Genomic DNA, 21,898 nt, shown 5'->3' on the forward strand with positions numbered 1-21,898 from the left:
GAGCAAAAGAACAGCAATTAGAGGTCTTCACGGGTCCACGTGGTTCTGTTGAAGCAAGACCTCATCAAGGACTGGGGTCAGACCGGGTCCAAATTATGGTAGCGTCTAATCAGATTGCTGTGGGACGCGTTAGCTTGGCACAGCAGAGATTAGCCTCTACTATCTCCCAGTACCTGCAAAGTTGACTCTACATGTTGTGTCAACATAGCGGCCAGCCAGCCAACGTTAGCTTTGCCTACCTGCGCTTGGTATCCCTTCAGTCAGGAATGACATCGTTTTGGAGGAGTTGTTAACCCCTTGTGTCCACTGCAGTCACCGAGGCTAAGCTAAACGTAACATGACAGTGGCGAGTTAAACCCTAATGTCTCAATTTAATACAGAAGATTTGGTGTGTGTTTGTGTGTGGAGGCTTTGTAGTTTTTAAAGGCACCTTCGATGGAGGTGAGCTGAATAACTAAAGTAATGTAACTAATTTCTTTTGCGTTTGAGTAATTAGTAAAGTAATGTAGTCACATTTGTAATGAGTAATTGATCACACTCTTGTCCAAAACTGCTCACTGCTGGAGAAAATATATTAAGAAATCAGGTAAAATATTCATGCTGTTGAATGACAATTGGGCTATTTTTGATTCATAGATATTAAATTGTTATCTTCTATTGTCCGGTTGACTACAAAATGTTTTATGGTGCAGGGAGTTATTTTTGGAATCAGTTTCTATCATTGTTTATCCTATAGCAGCTTGTTAATAGATCATCATGTGGCTGCAGGTGTTGATGTTCTTCCTCTAAATGTCTTTAATTCTGTTTGAGTCAGGTCTCTTTTTTTTTATTTATTTATTTTTTAAATTGATTCACGACATCAGGTTTTCCACGGGTTCATTTCACATTGGGTCCAATATTTTAAACTCCTGACGACATCCCATCAGCACGTTCGCCACAACATATAATACAAACAAAAAGCATTTTGTGCAGAAAACTTAGCATGTGCCACATCGGCCTTCACGCTTCCACTGTTTTATTATGTATGCAGCTCACTCATCAGGTGTCCTCATCACCAACACAAGTGATTGTCCATGTTTAAAAAATGTTTAAAATGTTTACATGCTCTCTGATATGAAAAGTGGCGTTTAGCGTGAATGTGACGAAGCTTTCAGTGTTACTGCTGAACTGGAGGAAGAGGAGAGGAGTGGAGGGCGGGATGAAGAAAAGAAGAAGAAGAGCGGGTGCATTAATTAGGAAGTAAAAAACAAACAAACAAACAAAAAAACACAATTCCCTCCTGTTTCCCCCCCGGTTCTATTATTGCAGAAGAGGAGGAGTTTAGTTTAAGACAGCGCTCGTAGAAAAGTAGGAGTTCATAGTTTGTTAAGCCCGGTTGCTCATCTTGCAGGAGCTCGTTGACTGTTGTGTTCAGGTGCTCTCTGTTCATCAGAGTTCTGTTGAACACTCCTGAAAGAACTCCTCCTTCTGCCTGCCTGCCATAATATACTTCCTCTCCTCTCCCTTCTTTCCTTTCTTGCTTTCTGCCTCACCTTTCCTCTTTTCTTCTTCTATGCTTCCTCTCTCTCCTCTTCCTTCCCACCTCCCACTTACTTCTTCCTCTTATCTCTTCCCTTCTTACCTTCCTTACCAACAGACAGACAGACAGACAGACAGAAGCATTCCTTCCAATCAGGAGTCGTGGTTTTGATCACATGCCTGTGGAGGACAGTCCCAGGCCGCCAGCTTTGCTCATGCAGGGTAAACCTTGAGCTCCGGATTTCGGGAAATCGTGCGTCACCACGCGGCCGTTCTCGCCTCCAAGACCTGACGCTCCTCCTCCTCCTCCTCCATAACCACCCGCCGCCACGCCTCCCCCTCCTCCTACGCCCGCCACCCCGCCAAGGCTGGTGCTCATCATGGCGGCATCAATAAGCTCCTGCAAGACCGAGGAGAAGAGGAGCTTGTTTATGATTTAAAGACACATTGATTAACACATAGTGAAGTTTTGTCAATCCTGCAAGTTCTGAGGAGTCAGGTGTAGAGATCCATTAAGGTTTTAAGATTCAGTGGAATAAATCCAGGTTGTTTTCACCGTTGTTTGGCAGGTGAATCTGTTTCAACCTGTCTCAGGCAAAAATAAAACTCTTCTTCCTCCACTCCAAATTTAGCTTCTTTGCACTTTCTCTCTCAGCCTTCACTAGTCTGGCATCAATAAAATCATCGAATCAGGAATCTGCCTTTTCAGAACACCTTGCTTGATGGATTTCCTGTTAAAATTGGAGAAAGACTTTTTTTCAGACTGCAGGTAAATCTGAGCAGACTGTCTACACTGTAATTAACAAGTGATCATATCGGATTTGTGTGTCCAGACATCACCAACCTATCTGTGTGGGTTGTTGCGGTAACGACACAGGTGTTAGTAACTGCATACGCTGGTGAAGCGACTTTCCAACCCGGAAGTGTGGGAAATGGAGAGCCATCATCACGCCCTCCAAACAACCACATGAGAGAGCATGCTAAGATACTCAAAAAGATAATGCTAACATGCTGAAGTTTCGCAGACATCATGATCACCATCGTCAGTTTCACATGCTAAATTTAGCTAATTGCCACTAAACACAAAGTGCAGCTGATTGCCTCAGACACTTTAAAAGAGCACAAATCATTTTTAAGAATCCAAAAGTTGTTTCAAATGAGAGTAAGTCAATGTAATTTGAGAGACATCTGCATATCTTTAAAAAAGAGGTGAATTTGGGGAGCAGTTGTAGTGAGGAACTGAAAATAAGTGGCACCCTTTACAACAAATTTAATGAGGACAGGAGCCTGCACATTGGAGTATACAGAAAACTCCTACAAGGCAAGGCAAGTTTATTTGTATAGCACATTTCAACAACAAGGTAATTCAAAGTGCTTTACATAAAACATAAAAGTAACAGGGAAATATAAAAAAGTTTAAAAGGAACATTGAAAAAATACACATAAAAAAAAAAAAGTTACAGTGCAGTGTACAATCAGGGTTAAAAGAGTTAAATGGAAAATAAAAACAGGCTGAGGGGTTGAGCAAATAATTGAGTTACAATTATTTTGAAAAGAGAATAAACAGAGAAGTACACTTAATCTACTCTCTCTAGCTAGTCTGTCCACAGCAATCTTTGGGTCCACTGAAACTCCAAAAACCCTCGGACACTACAGAGAAACCAGGACATGTCTGTCCGCAGGCCGCTTTGATCCAGTTATACTCTGGACCCACCTGCGCGTTTACAGGTGGACAGAGGTTCCTGCAAATCACTCAGGCACGAGTTTTAAGACCACTTCCTTCACTCTGTTCAATCTCACTCTCATTATCTTTTCACTCAATTACCTACTCATTTCTCACCGTGTAAATATTTAATTAAAAGCAATGGTAAAAAGCTAAACACAAAGAAAAAGAAAACAGGACAGTAAAAGTTACAGTGCAGTGTAAGTTATCAATCTACTAGTGAAAGACAGTGGTAAAAAGAAACATCTTAAATATTTCATTAAAGGCAGTGGTAAAAAGAAAGTCTTCAGTCTTAATTTAAAAGAACTGACAGTTTCAGCAGACCTGCAGTTATCTGGGAGTTTGTTCCAGATATACGGAGCATAATAACTGAACGCTGCTTCTCCTTGTTTAGTTTTGACTCTGGGGACAGAAAGCAGACCTGATCCCAGACGACCTGAGAGGTCTGGATGGTTCATAACGAAGCAGAAGATCAGAAATGTATTTAGTGCTTTATAAACTAACAGCAGGATTTTGAAATCAATTCTTTGACATACAGGAAGCCAATGTAAAGACTTCAGAACTGGAGTGATGTGATCCACCTTTTTGGTCTTAGTGAGGACTCGAGCAGCAGCGTTCTGAATCAGCTGCAGCTGTCTGATGGATTTCTTAGGGAGCTCTGTAAGGACACTGTTACAGTAGTCGAGTCGACTGAAGATAAATGCATGGATAAGTTTTTCCAGGTCCTGCTGAGACATAAGTCCTTTAATTCTTGATATATTCTTCAGGTGATAGTAGGCTGACTTTGTAATTGTCTTAATGTGGCTCCTCAAATTCAGGTCTGAGTCCATGACTACACCAAGATTTCTGGCTTGATTTGTGGTTCTTAACATTACAGACTGAAGTCGAGCACTGACTTTCAATCGTTCCTCCCTGGCTCCAAAAACAATAACTTCAGTTTTATCTTTGAAGAAAATTGAAGAAAATTCTGGCACATCCAGCCGTTGACCTGCTCAAAACAGTTACTCAGCGCTTGTATGGGATCATAGTCCCCTGGTGAAATGGTTATGTAAATCTGTGTGTCATCTGCATAATTGTGGTAAAATATTTTTATGTTTTTCATAATCTGAGCCAGTGGAAGCATGTAAATGTTAAACAAAAGAGGTCCCAGAATGGAGCCTTGGGGAACTCCACGTCATTTTTCTCAGCTCTGATGTGTGATTACCTATAGACACAAAGTAGTCCCTGTCCTTTAAGTTGAAAACGCCAGCAAGTGCCCAAGCCTAAGAAGAGGAACAGAACCACCTGACGGGGACGCTTGTGGATACCCTAAATGGACCTTTGTGAAGATCCAGGAAGTATCAGAGAAACTCAGGAGGATCGTCAACAAACACCACATACCTGTGTAAGAACACGCTAAGACAGATACTGGTTGACTGGTACCCCAAAGACCGCACACCCAAACACAAGAAAAGCAATCTAGTGTATGCGGTCCAATGCAGTGAGTTATGCACAGAACTGTATATTGGGGAGACTAAACAACCACTTCACAAACGCGTGGCTCAACACAGAAGGGCCAACTCCTCAGGTCAAGACTCTGCAGTCTACTTACATCTGAAGGACAGAGGACACTCGTTTGAGGACCACCAGGTGCACATTTTAGACAGAGAAGATGGATGGTTTGAAAGAGGTGTCAAGGAAGCATCTACACCAGGGTGGAGAAGCCATCGCTTAACAGAGGAGGGGGTCTACGCCACCACTTTCCGTAAAACTTTGAATAATAGCCCGTGGTTTTATTTTCTAAAATCACTGAATTGACCCTGCCTATATTTGGGACAGGCCTTTAAATCTTTTTGTGAAAAACTGAAACCACTATGAAACTGCTACTAATATAGTGGCAAATATGCATATGTTCATTTTTTATTCATTCCTTCCTGTCAAAGATACCCGCTGAACTGTTTAATAAACCAATCAATGTCAAGTATAGGGAGACGAAGCCCACATAGGTGATGACGACAGGACGCAGGTCTGTCATGTAAAGTCCTTCAGTGCGGTCGCAGAATTGTAGTGAAACCAAACCAAAACTAACCGAATGTATCAGAACATGAACTTTGCTTCGGACCTCAGTGCAGACTTTCAGGTGTGAAAGCCCCTTTAATGAACAAGTGGACAAAAAAGTCTGATCAGAATGGCATGTTGACACAAAGTGTAAAATGTTTTGAGATATATATATGCAACCGCTGGTATATATATATATATACCAGCGGTTGCACAGAGCAACTAGGAAGGGTCTTGCTCAGGGACACATTGGTGTCTGACCGGGGTTTCAAACCCTGGTGTCTCACACCAAAGGCATGTGTCTTATCCACTGCACCGTCACCACCCACCAAGGTTTCTGTGAGTTAAGCTGTGAGCTACAACTTGAGTAGCCTATATTTGTTTACACTGGCAAATTGACAAATTAGCACCAATAAAAGTAGCTGAATTAGCTTTTTGCATTGGTGCACTGCATTATGTATGCAGTGCACCAATAGATGTACAGACAACTATCTCTGGATTACTTCAATACTGAAGAAATCTTACAAACCTGATTCTTCTCAGGCAAGTTGGAGGAATAAGAAGCATCTTTGTTCCATGATTTCTAAGTGGAGTTATGGACATTTATTCACAATGGACATCAGAGATAATGATCCTCCTCTGGGAGCGTAAGTCACACTGAATCTAAAAATATGTGTATCTTGTCTATTTGTTGAGAAATGATGGATCTGGAAAAAAATCGCATCAATCAGCAGCCAAACTAGTTAGTTAAAAACTAGCAGTTTTTATTCCACCGGCATGCACTTAGCACTTGTCCCTTTCACATAACAAAGTATCTTTGCCTCACAGTTTGTACACTATATTATATTGAACTGAATGTAAAGATGGTTCATCAGAAGGTTTTTGAACAAATAACCAAAGCTGTTTGGAAAGCACAGTCTTCAAGGAGTATACTACATGTGTGTCTTCAGTCCTCACCATTAGTGAGAACGGTAAAAGTTGTTTTTGAGTATCAGAGTAAAGCTTTCTCTCTCTGTGTGTCTCCCCTCAGTGAAACTAATGATGTGGATCCAGAATTAATATCCTGTATCAGGCCTCTGAGGCTCCCACATCCCCTCGCTGTTTGCTGCCTGGCATCAACAGTCGTCAAGCAGATTGGTACAAATAAATCCCAGGTTTATTCGTTTACTGGAGTGGCTCTAACATTCACAACACCTCGGAGGCTGCGCTCCCACATCTGAACAACAAAGTCAAACATTTATCTCCTTCCTGCTTTCAGCAATCAGTTAACAGCTTATAATCTACCTGGGTCAACCTCTAAACACTGTAAACACTATGAGGAACTGTATCTCTCTCTTTAGTCTCTCCCCCATCACTCTCACTTTGATAGAGGATTTTGTTATGATTGTAAGTCAAAACACAACAGTACAGCATCTGTCTCTGCACGAACTTTATCGATGTTGTTGCCTGCGGGCAGGACAGCCACCTGTTAAAACATCAGACAACAGATTTGTGATTTTGTGCCCTAAACAACAAAAAAAAACTTTCCTAGAATAAATAGCAGGGTGCAAGATGTGCCGCAATGAAAATACTCTCTCTGCAATACCTTTTCAATTTGACATGTCATGGTGCTAAGATAGTTTCATACTGCATGTTATGCAGGATGACAAATAAATCATAATAGAAGTGTTTTACAGGAACAAAAGTGATGAGGACAATTTACCCAGGGATGAAATGAAACCAATGAGACCAAGTCAAGAAGGAAAATAAGACTAAGAGTCTACAGCCATGCCAGTGACTGTGGGAAACTGCACTAAACACAGCTGAGACCGGTGGGAATGTAATTCCTTTTGCAGGTATTTGGCCATAAACCACAGTATTGAACAAATTGACCTTTTGTTATGTTGCAGCATAAACAGAACAGCCATAAAACTTGGGGGGGGGGGGGGGGGGGGGGGGGGGGGGGAGGTGGAAGTGGCAGACACCAGAACAGTGACAAAGTTATAAATAATGTATCAGGAGAGAATGTATCATGGTATATTAATCTACTGACTACTAGTCCCAGGTGCAGTTCTCGTCCATACATGAATACATCTGCAGCAGGTAACTGCAGTGTAACCCTGCTCTGCACACCCCTCCATCTGCTCTGACTGATGAAATCCTCCACACATTTTGTATCACAGCAGCCTTCGGCAAGGGTTTTAAGTCTTTGTGCTCAGACGCACATGTGAAGTGAATAACAAAAGTCCAGCAAAGCTGAGAGTAACAGACTGGTGCCTCTGCTGTGGAGAAAACGGCTCTAATGACTTGTTTGTTCCTTTTGAGCAGCCTATCAAACTCTCAGTATTAACCGGCATAGTCTGTAATGAGGCGACCGCAGTTTCATTGCATACAGACGCCGGCGTTAAAGTGTGTCAGATAAGCGTCCAGATAAGAGTCCAGTTGATGCACTTTTAGATGGCACCAATGTTGGTGTTCCTGCCCTGTGGCTGCTGGAAGTCTGCTCTATAAAGAAGATCAAGCAACAGAAACTCAGGTCTAGAGCCTCACTTGAAATAAAGAGGCTAAAGTGGAAGGAGACACCTGATTGACTACAGATAATTTCCTTTCAAATAAAAATAAACAGTTTGTAAAGACTTTCTCTATGTACACAAAAGGTCTATTTCTCACGAATATTGTTCACAAATCTGTCAAAATCTGTGTTAGTGAGCACTTCTCCTTTGCCGAGATAATCAGGATGCTGATCAGACAGCGTGAGTATTGCACAGGTGTGCCTAAAGCTGGCCACAATAAAAGGCCTTAAGCTGGCCACAATAAAAGGCCACTCCAAAATGTGCAGTTTCACTGTATTGGGCGGATCCGGAAACCAGTCAGTATCTGGTGTGACCACCATTTACATCACACAGTGCAACACATCTCCTTCACATAGAGTTGATCAGGTTGTTCATTGTGGCCGATTGTGGAGTGTTGGTCCACTCCTCCTCAACGGCAATGTGAAGTTGCAGTCAGGTCGAGACCACGATGAGGACGACGAGCATGCAGATGAGCTTCCCTGAGACGGTTCCTGACAGTTTGTGCAGAAATTCTTTGGTTATGCAAACCGATTGTTGCAGCAGCTGTCCGGGTGTCTGGTCTCAGATCACCTTGGAGGTGAAGATGCTGGATGTGAAGGTCCTGGGTTGGTGTGGTTACACGTGGTCTGCGGTTGTGAGGCCCGTTGGATGTACCACCAAATTCTCTGAAACGCCTTTGGAGACGGCTTATGGTAGAGAAATGAACATTCAATTCACGGGCAACAGCTCTGGTGGACGTTCCTGCAGTCAGCATGCCAACTGCACGCTCCCTCAGAACGTGCGTTGTGCTGTGTGATGGAACTGCACATTATGGAGGGCCTTTTATTGTGGCCAGCCTATGGCATTTTATTGTGGCCAGCCTAAGGCACACCTGTGCAGTCCTTGTGCTGTCTGATCAGCATCTTGATATGCCACACCTGTGAGGTGGATGGATTATCTGGATTGAGAAGTGCTCACTAACACAGATTTTGACAGAGTTGTGAACAATATTTAAGCAAAATAGGCCTTAATGGGGGGAAAAACAAAAGTGTTGCCTTAATAATTTTGTTCAGTGTAAATATAACAAAACCAAATATGTTTTTGATGTTTAAATACATTTGTGGATTTTTATTATTTTATTTATTTAAAACAAGAAATATTTGTGTGTGCATCACAAATACATTTGTGAACCTTTATTTTTTGTGGATTTGTTTACATTTATATACAACAATAAATATTTTTGTGTGCATTTAAAATGCACCTCCTCTCTGCCTGTAGTTCGTTGTCGAGCAGTGAGTGTCTTTAAAGTGATACGTACATTGATTTATCAATAATAACTAGAACACAGTAGCATAATATACATTATTCTGAAATGGGTCATTTTGCATAATAAGTACATTTACTTTTGGTGCTGTAACTATATTTTAATTCAAATACTTTTGTACTTTCACTTCAATAAAGTCTTGAATGCAGGACTAGCACATCAGTTTACCTCGATATTTCTGGACACAATAGTCGTTGCATTAAATGTATTTGTATTCAGTATAATCCTGTGAACAAAGAACTGTGAAAAATGTGCATTACTAGCTTTCAGTGGCTCAGCTCATCAAACAGTCGAATCTGACCAAACTGGACTCACCTTCATTCTTCGCGACTCAATCCGAGACTTGTAGCAGAACTCGACCAGAGCCACGAGCATGGCCAGCCCCAGCCCGCCAATCAGGATGTAAAACACTCCCGCCACGTTGCTCAGACTGAGCGCGCTTGTCTTGTCCTGTCAGCGCAGAGAGGTGGTGTCAGGGACAACCAATCATGGTGCAAATGCCCATGATATCAGTATAGTTAGAGAAACTAGAACTAGAACCACCCTTGTAGCTAAAAAAGAACAAATATCTTTCTAACTAACAAGACACTGTTAGAGACTGTGATGAAAGGGGCAACATGTGACGATGTCTGACTAAGAACTGAAATAAATATTTATTTACATGAATACTTAAAGGGGCACTCCACTGATTTTACATACGAAGATCAGTTTATCATCACCCTGCCCAGACAATGTTCACTGACTCACAATCGGAGCACTTCTTTGGCTTTGATCTGCATGAACTACTGCGTAAGAAAATATCTTGTTCTTCAGTTAAGTCAAGTCAAGTTAAGTCAAGGTTGAGTAGATAATAAACTTCAGGGAGAAGATTATTACGACTCCCAAGGTGTGTTTCAGCAAGAAACATCCTCTCACCTAGTGTTATTGTAATATGTAATTATTACGTGTTCTGCTAACTGCTTGCTAAAGGTTACGCTGTTGAGAAAACCAATAACACAAACTACATCCAAAAATGTATTTTCTTTTCTGAGTTGGATTCACAAAATCAATCACACGGTTTTGAAATTGGTATCCCTCTGATTCACACCTCTCACCGGCTTCTTCTCCTTAGCTGCAGTGGCCACTGGCTCATGGGTGTTGTAGTATTTAGAGCCATCTGCCATTAAATTTCTCAGAAAAGAAATTGAGAAATAAATTGGAACTGGCAGTCATAAGACATATGATTGTTACAGTATTCGGGAGAGTCCCGTGTTTCTATGTTAAGTAATCCAGTATCAAAAAGTTTAAACTGGATATTCAAATTTAAATTGGAACACAGAATGGGGACAAACAAATGCTATACAGGTGCATTCTGGGAAATGTATTATCCAGAATGTTGGGAACTTGACCCACACTACAGACTAAGAGTTGTATAAATTTTGATTTGCTAAGCTGTGTCTTGTGAGTCTCCCAACTTTATGGAAGCCATACCAAATTGGTGAAGTACCCCTTTAATTTTCATCTCTTACCAAGGGTAAAATGACCTTTTCCATTGCCTCAAATCACAGCCTTTGGCAATCCATATTTATATACATGCAACTTCATGCCAAAAAATGCAAACAGAATAAGGGAAAACTAAGAAAATCGATCTATATAGACTACGTTGTTAATTCATTGACTTTAAAGCCGCCGATATACTTGCTTTTTAACAATGCATAGGCGTAGATTGGCGGCGGCAACGCAAACAGCGTTGTACTTGCCTGCGTACTTTTAATGTGCCTGGAGGATTAAACCTGAATCCACTAGGGGGCAGATCAGGGCCGGATCATCCCTGGCCGACACCGGATTATCTTCCTTGACAACTTCCGAATTTGCACAACGTAAACAAACCAAAAATAGCGACACTCGCAGAGGTTATGATTTTAATGAGACATCAGAACGATCTTGGTACTTGTGGACCGGCTCCAGGAGTTTTATTGTAAACATCCCGCCGTAAATCTCCTTTTTTAAAGTCTGCAGCTGACCTTCTTCTTCTTCTGCGTTTAATGGCGGATGGCAAACCAACTGCGTACCGCCACCACCTGGGCTGGTGTGTGGAACAGGAGATTGCTGCTGACCTGCCGGTCAGATCAACATCCTGCCCCCACGTTCATGTGCTGAACTGCATCTCACGGACGCATAGCGTTAATTTCTGGAGACATGCACAACCTACACTCCAAAGGTACGCAGGATACGCGTGACAGCCATCTGGCATTTTTGAACGCATAGTTAAAAGCAAGTATATGCAGGGCTTTAAAAAATTACTTAATCTACCTAGTTCACATTTCAGCTTTGCTGTTTCACAACTAAACCACAGTAACTGTATATACAATATGAATAAAAAACAGTGATATCTCTGCTGTTCATCACAGTCCAGTATCATTTCTGTCTCCTCAACTCGTTTTCCTTTGAAAACATGACTTTAAAAAAAACAGAATTTGATTGGTTGTTCAGCACTTGTTTCTCATGACATAAGTTGTTGCGTGTTCTTCTGTCACATGCATCCCTTGGTTTTGGTGGGTGTGACTTATCTTTCACATCCAATAGCATGCAGTCTGTTAACAAAAAACAGAAGGAAAAAGCACTCATAATGGCGTTGCCTCTCTTCAACAGGAAGTGCTGTGAGTAGGGTGAGCGCCTATCAGGGGGCTTTCCTCTCCAAACAGTCATGTTAACCTCAGCCAATCAGCTTCTGTGAAATTATACTAAAATCCACTTTAAAGTCAGACTGAAATCATGTTACACTTCTTCTCTTTATTTTCAATATTAGTGTTAACTCAAAATCACATCAGTTGAGAAAACATAAAGGAACATGAGATAATTAATATTCATCAACATATTGTCCAGGCTATTTTACTTGTCCACACTGATGCTGACAACTTTGAAATTGTTATGTAGATTCTGTTCAGCTTATTATTTTATACAAATTAATCCAAAACAAAGAAAAGTTTCTTCTCTTTCTTTCTCCACATTTCTTTGGAAAATAACACAATTATGAATTAGTGACACCATATGGGGAAGGGTTCAGTTGGATGGACAGAAAGTTGCTCTCAGCACAGGATCTTTTTGTGGTCATGAAAATTGCACCAACATAAAATACTGATTTAAGTTCCCAGCTGCTAACTGATGCTTCAGGACGTGTTTTCAGTAGAAATGCTGTGATTAGTGAATTTGCTCCTGGAGACGAAGTAAATCCTGGTAAATTTTACACATTGATTTCAATTTGTGGAATTTGATGCACAAATTTGTACTATTGACCAAAAAAGCTGTCTTGCCAGTGCTGTCCTTTGAGTGAAAGGAGAGTAGATTGGCAGTGGAGTAGTATTAAGTACTCTGTGAACTAAATGTCAAGGGGAGTAAACAGCCAAGTACAGAGAAAGTAAAGATTAGCCATTTTGACTGATGGGGGCTAAAATGCTCCTGGCTTGTTAGTATTTCAACTATGGTTCAACTATTAGAGAAGTATATATAGTTTACAGTGGATTTTGAAATTGAAGGTGAGCATATATCTTTTTTCCCCCTAAAGAAAGTCGAATGACTTTCTGAGTTCAAGTTATTATTAAAGATTTTTCTATAGTTAAAAATGCATTTTGATGTGTGCACAACCTCAATTTTTCTCCAAAAATATACAACAGAATGACTTTAAATGGTTGCAGTCAAGGACATTACATTACATTAGACAGGATTACATGGGAAATGTCAACAAACCTGCTAAAATAAGTAAATCTGATTAGTGACATGTAGTACAGTGCACGTAAACGTGCTTTCCAATTTCTGGTGCAATTTGATCTTTTTTCCCTGTGATCCTGGTTTCTTCTGCAGAGGAGGTTTTGCTGGTGGCAAAGAGTGAGTGGAGATTTGGGAAAAATGTATTTGCATTAGTGTGGCCGTTCCCTAATATCTTTGTGGTTGTGTTTATTACCAACGTACTCACCACTGACCAGTGTTTTTCACATTATTGCAGTTTCAGTCTGACTTTTAAGTATTTTCTCCCCACTAACGACGGATGAACGTTTTCTCCCATTTGTTAGTCACGGCCTGTCACACAGCGAGTTCAGAGGAAACAGGAGGTACATGACAGATTGGAGACAAAAACATCCGTGATTGTGTGTGTGCGAGAGGGCAGAGAGAGGAGGGGTGGTAAAGCTGTGGTCAGTAGCTTCAATTTCATCAGCTGTTGGTTAGCAGCCATAAACAGAAAGAGAGGGAGGTAGAGAATCATAGGGTGACTGCGAGAGAGAGAGAGAGAGACAGGGAAATACAGGAAAATATATTTTGCAGTTCTGAAAATCTGACTTTTTACATCTGACATTTATGTAAAAAAAAATCTGTCTATATCATTGAGCTTCTCTTCCGGGCCAGATTTTGCATGCTGACGCAGAAGTGCTTCTTCCACCTTTAGGACAAAAAGTTTGCCTAAAAACTAAAAAGTCTTTTTTTTTAAACTCCAGGATATTGCACAACCACCAAGATGGTCTAAAAATACACATGTAAATGTGGCACCCAAAGGCAGTAAGGATTTGCGATTAAAAGTGATGTAAAAAGTCACATTATTCAGAGCCCCTCGTCTGTCTTTCTGTCTTTCTGTCTGCAGCTGCTTCCAGCGAACTGTGCTGACCACAGAATATTCTGGAGAACAGAAGGAAGGCTGAGCAGAGAAAAGCCTCTGAAGAAATCTACTGATCTGGAGACATGAAAACCCCTTATCTCCAAAAAGTCTACTTTGTCAGAATTGGCAAAAGCCTGGCTCATTTTCAAAAATCAATTTGCATAAATTTATCTGACTACAGAGTTTGGAACAACTTTCTTTGGGAACTAAGTTTATAAAATATACTCAGCATGTAAGCAAGTGTGGGCAGCTACTGAGTACAAACTGAAATCATGAGGTTTTCACGTACCAAATGTGTTCATGTTTGATTGACTTATCCTCCAGTTCTTCAGAATGGTCAGCTGAGCAGCAGTGTTACACTCTAAAAACAAAAAGCTCTTAAATAAACCAAAATATGTTCACTGATTGTGATCACAAAGGCAGATATTTGCGCTAGCACGTGCTGAATTTGTATTTCAAACTTTGACATTATGTTTTGAAGTTAAAGGAAAAGAGAAATACTGATATTTGCTTTCTTGCTGAGAGTCAGATTCAACGATCAATACCACTCATGTCTGCACTGTAAATACAGCCAGTTAGCTTAGCATAAAGACTGGAAACAGGGAAACAGCTGCCCTGGCTCTGTTCAAAAGTAACAAAATCCATCTGCCAGCATCTCTAAAGCTCACAAATTAACATATTAGATCTTGTTTGTTTAATCCAACAATGTCTTTCTGGGACCAGTAACTCACAAAAGTCTTGTCCAAATATGGTCACTTCAGGTTCCAGAAAGAAGATGGCAATGGCTAAAATGCAACACTCGAGGGTTCAAAAAGCTAGTCCACAAACCTATGGGTGGGGTTACAATGGCTATGTCCACTTCCATGGTCCACAGTAAAAACTGCAGCTTTTATTTATTTATTTTTATGTGTGTGTGTGTGTGTGTGGGGGGGGGGGGGGGGGGGGGGGGGCTGTTTTTTCAAAATAAAATAGAATATGGCTTGAGCTTATTTCTAAAAAATTGCACTGGATGTACATTGCACATCCTTGTTTAAACACTAGATGTCGGTGTCGTCTTGAACAACTACTTGACCAAGAAAACATTTACCTCAGTTGATTAAACATGGCAAAACTGAAACCACAACCCCTGACTTCTAATATTTTTCTGCATAAGGCCCACAATCAAAAAAACTTTGGCTACAGTGTTAAACAATTAAAACATTTTGAGCTTTAGAAATGCTGGTACACGGATACTAAGAAAATGACGAACAATGAAGAAAAACTTCCAATTAGCATTAATTGAAAAAGCATAAACATACATGATTCTACAACCCATTCTCACTCTCCGACTCGTCACATATGGACGCATGGTCAAGATGGGCATCAGTTTGTGACGCACAGGGGATCCCTATAGCAACATAGTTCAACGCACTGGGGGAAGCCCTGTAGCGTCAGCTTGTGACAGTAAAGGTAGCTATATGATATTTAACAGAAAAGACTGAGTAAGGAGGTGGTTGCGGTGGATGGAGGGCCAGAACCCCGACTTTGAACCAGGAGACTGGGGTTTGTATCCAGTGTGAAGCAGAAAGTCAACATTTAATATTTTTAGTTATGCTTTAGTTATGCCTAACTTTAGTTAAGTTATGTAAATTGTACGTAAGTTATGCAAGTCACGCTAGTTAACTTACGCATTAACTGATGTACGTAGTTATTCTAACCCAAACCATGATCTTTTCCTAACCTTAACCAAGAACTTTTTGTGCCTAAACTTAACCAAATTGCAAAGCTTCACAACTTTAATAACATGCTGTCTGAAAATGTTTCGAAACGCTAGCGTTTTATTTTGAAAGTCTAACCGGACGTTGCATAATTGTTGTTGCTAAGCATTGCTAACTTGACCGCGGATCCCTAAATGCCTAAAAATTATGCTAAAGGAGTACCCAGGGCGTTGCCCAAGGGCCTCGACCAAGCGTCACTATGTGACGAGTCAGGAGTGAGAATGAGTTGTCGTCTACCATACTTAGAAAAACATCATATCTGCAAGAAACTTTTTTTTCTTTTCAGAGTGTACCTGCTGAATTGGGGTTTTGGGGTGTGGGTCTGATGGGGGTAAGGAGGGGTGGGGTAAACCAACACATGACCTCGGGACCAACCGAGCGACCTCAAGAACTGACCTTTCTGCCGGAGTCCTTGTGTCCACACTCCCCCTTGTCATACCACCACTTGTTTTTCAACTTGTCTAAGATGGCTTGTTCATTGAGCTTCAGTACTGCTAGGTTTACTGGGATTCTTCACAGAACCATGTGAGGAAGGGAGGGGGAGGGGGGTTGGGAATAACATAAATAACATTATGCACCTCCATGTTATCTTATGTTATTGTTCAGCTGCAGCAGCAGCACCGATTTTAGCAAAACTGGCATTTGCAGTAAAGATGCTTTGGAACGCTACAGAGAACACCTCAACAACAACAGAAAGAAAAACAAACAAAAAACAGGTACAATCACACAAAGTATTTTGGTAAATGTCAGCGTCAAAGTGATATGCATTAATACTCCATCTAGCTTGGTTTTGCCTGACTCCCTACGTGCAAGATGTGTATTACTATATCACTTTGGGTAACCGGCAAGAGCTGAAAACACTCTGGGATCTTTGGGTTTACTGTGCAAACAGTCTACTGTTCAAAAAACAAGTAAACATATAAACTATATTTTGAGGTGGAGAGAAGTTGAAGGATTGCTGTAGTTTAACATTTTTTGGGGGGGCGGAGTCAAAAGTGTCCCTAAACAAGGAACTGACTTCAGAGGTAAAATGACCAGAGGGGGTATTTTACTAAGCTGGCTAACTGGGTAATCCTGGTTTCAGTTAGCTTGGCTTAGTTTCTCCTTTCCTGTACATGTGCCTGACATCATATTGACCATATACCTATAAAATATAAATATACCTAAACCAGTGTCCAACCTTCATTTCCCCAGAACATGGTTTATTTAAGTCAAACTCTGAAACTGACATACTTAAGAGCAGAAAAGGACTCTCGCATTTAATACAATTATGCTGTTTGTTTTGATTAGTGAAGAAAAACTTCCAAATCTTGTCAAATAAAGTGAGAGGAGATGATTTCATATTGCAAATTTACATGGCGCAAATTTGGTGGAACCTGTCCCCAGTTGTAGATCTCTGAATCACCGTCCACATCTTTAATTTATTCACCCCTGATTTGAGAAAGAATCAAAGATTGTTGACACCAGCTTGCTACCTAGCTCACCTGTTACTGATTGAATTTGGCAATCCAGAAAATTACCTTGTTCCCAAACCACCAATGTTTTTAGAGCATTTTCTGTATTACATTATGTCCAAAACATGTCCACGTGATAAACAATACATCATAGATCAGCCTTGATTATAACCGTAACAAGAACGCATACTAGATCATGCTTGATTGTATTTATTTTTCGATAAAGACTATTGTTTTTCTCTCTGTCAGGATCATTTTGATAATAAACCGCATCTGTTCTTTAAGTCCTGTCTTGCTTTCTAGGCTTTCTAAGTGTTTTTTGTAAAACACCCCCTGGATCAGAAGGTATCTGAGATGTCAGATATTTTCCTCTAAGTGTGAATCATTCTGATGGATCAAATAACCTCCTACAGAACCAGTGTTACTACGACTGTGAAAGACACCAAACACTAGGTTCCAGTATTTTTTTCAGTGGTGCCATCCAGAGTGTTTAATGCTTGTTATTTAAGTTGTGGGTTGTTGCCGGTTACCCCCGTGTACCATTGCCTGTCGTTACCCGTTGGGGTTACGGTGATCTGACCTTGGAGTCCCCTCCCCCGGTGCCGCACTCTCCCTTGTCATACCACCATCTGTTTTTCAATTTGTCCAACAGGCCCTGCTCGTTCAGTTTTAACACTGCCAAGTTAACAGGGTTTCTACGGGAATGATAGTAATGAGGGATAAAAGGGAACTAGGTGTTAATGAGCAGAGGATTGCCATAGTGAAGATAGCAACATCATTACATGTATCTACTTATGACAGGCATGTTTTTATTGGTGTTATCGTAAAATGAATGGTTCTTTAGAAGACAGGCTACCTTTCAACCCAGACCTTCTTAGAATGTTGTTTCATACCATTTAGAGTCGTGCACATCACATCAACATACCTTTAGTGTGAAAGCTGCAGCCATTCAACTCTCTTTTTAAAAATCGCAAATGTTACCGACGATACTTATATATGTTCTAGAGAAGCAGTCACAAGCCACGCTTCCATTCTTGCGTCCAGTCAGATTGTAGCAAAAAGAAAGGAAAGGAAATCTTAGTTTGCGAGCCTCTTACTTAATGGTCTGACTGGTGACAGTCCACTGTGAGCCGCCACATTTTCAAAAAGAAGACCAATCGTATTCATCATTGTAAGAAACAATTGCCCCATGACAATACCAATGTATGATTCATAGACAAAACTTTAGTTCACGGAGAGCACTAAGGTTGCACTCTGATTAGCATCAGCTGCTTCATTCAAGCTTCACCATCACTGGCTCATACTTCAGCTGCTTGACTTAGTAATATTAAATTATATTCATGCAGCCTGACAGCCCTTTAGTTGCTTTGTTAGGTGATTTGTCTTCAATTCATATTTCACTCACACACAAACCTTTCCTTCTTGTATCCTTAACACTTGCCAAAAAGGTCATCCTTTTTAAACTGGAAACACAAATATCAATTCACACTGGTTCAATCTTCTCACTGAACATTCGTCACTGGAAAAACTTACAGCAATTTGGTAATTTATAGTGTGCTGTTTTGTCCCTCCCACTCCCCCAAAAGCACTTAGCGGCCCCCCGTATGTCGGCTTTTCTGAACGTTTAGCATAGCCCAAACATTAATGGTAATGGTCACAAAATCAACGGGAGCGGGCGGATCTGGAGCTCTCCTTTCTGCCAAATCTAACTGTGCAAGCATTTGCTATACATAGTCAGTTCCTCAGGCATTCCTTTACTAAACTTATATCAATGATACCAGTGTCAGCTTCTGCAACAGGCTTGGGGTGGTTCTCAGAGGCGAGGAGCTGGGGATTGTGACTCCCATAGTCAGGGAACATCCTGAAAGAGCATCTTGGAACCATTACTTTGTGGTCTCACCAGCAGAAACATTACAGGCAAGGGTTAAGTGTAATGCCTGTTGGCAGAGGATTTGGTTCAAGGCAGATTCGGACAGTATGGACCTGGCAGTGATAACTGGCTCTTGTTTGAGCTAGTTTATTGTTACCTTTCTCGGGGGGAAAATACCTATTGAGTGAAGTTGAAAGGTAGATAATTGGCCCACAGTACTCCAATCCAAAGAACTTTGACTACCCAGACTCTTTTCAATATAGGGAATTGCTGACCTCAACTGGATATCATTCATCATTCTCTACACTTGGGAGTAAGAGCCGTGGCACTGGCTGCAAGTAATGCAGGCTTTGGACTCAACTGTGGTGGAGAAGATGGCACTGAGCAATATAAAGCTTTCAATTTAAAATGTAATATTGGCTGACGAAGTGAGAAAATTACATTGAGGATCCAAGAAGTGAGGTGTCAGAGTGGAGGACTTTGATGATTCGGGAGGACGTCTGAATTCAATCACTGCTACTTCACAGTCATAGAAGCCATTTCAGAAGAATCCTAGAAAGAATTTCTCTTAGAAGTTTTCCTTTGGACAGGTCCCAAGCACGACAGACTGATAGGACGTCCATGGGTAAAAACGTAGATATGCTCCCAACTTGCCTAGAATCTAATGGGAATCCTCCAGGAGGAGCTGGGTGGAGTTGTTTGGGACAAAAACATTGGGGCTACTTTGCTTGACTGTGACGTGTGAATGGATTCATGGATGGCAAAATTGCTCCACTGGCTTGTGTTGTGCCCAGTGACTTGCTGTAGGTTTAGGTTCTCATAACCGAAGCTGTCTATGCTGTATATTACTTAAGGATCGTACTACCATTTTAGTATGGTCTGGGTTGAAAAGCAGCAAACCTCAACTTGCATTAATTTCCATTCATTACCTGATAAATAAAGGAGGAACAACAGTCAGATGTTTGGACATTAATGCCACGTGGAATATAAAATGCATGTTGGGATAACAAGTTCAGGTGTAGTGAAGGGAAAGTCATTTGCCAAATTGTATTTTGCACATGTGTTAATTTCCCACTGTGTAGTATTTGCTTACAAAATACACGAATACCAACAAGTTGCCTGTTGTTCCCCTTTGCATACCATTGATGATCAACACTACAGAGTAGCATAAGGTAGCAGTGATGTCTGAAAATTAAAATGATCAGTGATGAGTCAACCAGAAGTACTTCGTTTGAAGGGACAATAGAATTAATGTAATGACAGCGACACCAAAAGAAGAGTTTTGTTCTAAAGTGCATTACATATATAAAAATATACAATAAATTAAAATGCATACATGTAAAATATATGTATAAGATTTATATAATTTGAATAACTGTATAGTGTAAAACAAAAAAATAGTCATTTTCCAATTAAAGTCAAACATTGTGTAAAGACAATCGAGAACAACACTGTCCTAATACTTGTGAAAATGAAGCATGTGTCATTTTAAAAATGAAAATACTATATTTTTTTCTTGACACAATTGAAGTTGCCATTAAACTTTGGTCAGAATGGTGGTTGGCCATACTAGTGCAGTATTCCTTACCTAGTTATTATCTCAGTCAGGTCTTTCGGTTCAGCATCAATGCTACAAAGCCATTTGCTGTCAATCAGTGACCAATTAACGGGCTTATATTTCACCTGCTTCTGGTTTATCTCATCTGGACTATAAATATTTAAATGTTATTAAACATTATAAAACCTATTCCAAAGTGTTCAGTGTTTAGGCAGTGCTACTCATTTGTTTTAATCAATCAACCAAACACTTTGAAAAGACGTAAAGAATGTCATTTTGGAACAATACTCTTCAAATGATCCACTTAGAACAATAGCATAGTCACTGTAAGTCTTCTGAAACGGCAGATACAGCAGCAACGTGAGCAGAAATCAGATGCGAGTTGGATGGAACTTGTAAACGATGAAATGGAGTAGTTGACTTGATGTTGTCAGCTGTTAGGAATGATAGCCGGTCAACCCAGAGCCAGAGTCTGTTCAAATAACCCCTGAGCTAATCATTATGATGTGTAAAGGTGATTTTCCAGACATGTTCAACATTCAACGTTTAACGCAAATACGTTGCTAGGCAACTGATAACGACACCTCCTTGTTCTTTTATCAAAATTGAAATTCACAAAATTGAATGATTTTGTGCTTCCGCATCTACAGTTAAAGGCACATGAATAACACTGGTGAATGACTTCTGTGGCTGCGCTTTTTCTTTTATAGGTCAGTAGAAATTACAATACATGAACTGTAAAGCTCTTAGACATGTTCACCTATTAATTTTCTTTACACAAACCTAAAACTGTTTTACTACGAAGGCAGAATGTCAAGCCAATTTGCGTAGCAATGATTGATATTGTTGGAGCCAACACACACACACACACTTTTTTAGTGATTAATTTCATAACATACACATTCTAACATTCAGCATGCACTAATCTCATCTTTGGAAAAATTTCCTTTCTCCGACTCTGGGTTGTCTGTAAAATGCTGATGTGGAGCAGAAAGAATGAGAACAAGTAATGTAACACGATGTTCTCTCACAGAACATCTGATAAAAATGTGGACAAAGTCCACTGATGTCTGAAACAAAGAAAGGGGAGATAAATGTGACATTCAAATGCTGCTGTCAGGTAAAAATAAAATATCCAGTTTTGATGATATTCATGTTCAACTGAGCTAAGACTGTTGTTTTTCTTTTTCTTTTGGTTATCAGCTCTTAGAGACAGTTATCTTATGGCCAGTAAAACAAAGCCAATACCTACAAGTGAAAACTTCATCTTCAATAAACCAACAATTCATTCTTCCACTATGTAATATATATTTTGATCACAATAAATTAGTCAAACAACATCTTCATCTCCCATTTTTTGCCTTGAATCAGACAAAGAGAAGGAGGGAAAAATATACATTCATTCTTCCTCACGGGTTATGGTTAGGATTTCTTAGATTTATGTCTTCTGGGGTGTTGCTGACTTAGATGGTTGTTGGTCTTACAGCTGGTTGTATTAG

The 21,898-nt window shown here is 40.4% G+C and overlaps 1 protein-coding gene across 1 annotated transcript in view; it reads right to left on the reverse strand.

The window, feature by feature from the left end:
- Positions 1 to 1,362: 1,362 nt before the first annotated feature.
- LOC119894954 (glutamate receptor 1-like) overlaps positions 1,363 to 21,898 on the reverse strand; it is a 109,413-nt gene continuing 88,877 nt past the window's right edge. The window contains exons 16-18 of the mRNA XM_038707675.1: positions 17,552 to 17,666; positions 9,449 to 9,583; positions 1,363 to 1,918 (exon numbers count right to left, since the gene is read on the reverse strand). Of these exons, the coding sequence (XP_038563603.1) occupies positions 1,691 to 1,918; positions 9,449 to 9,583; positions 17,552 to 17,666 (478 nt within the window). The 3' untranslated portion in view covers positions 1,363 to 1,690. The remainder of the gene's footprint in view (positions 1,919 to 9,448; positions 9,584 to 17,551; positions 17,667 to 21,898) is intronic.

Source organism: Micropterus salmoides, unplaced genomic scaffold (genome assembly GCF_014851395.1).
Source record: "Micropterus salmoides isolate LMB-PRFRI ecotype aquatic unplaced genomic scaffold, ASM1485139v1 Ms_hic_scaffold_9, whole genome shotgun sequence".
In the NCBI taxonomy this organism is placed as follows: domain Eukaryota; kingdom Metazoa; phylum Chordata; class Actinopteri; order Centrarchiformes; family Centrarchidae; genus Micropterus; species Micropterus salmoides.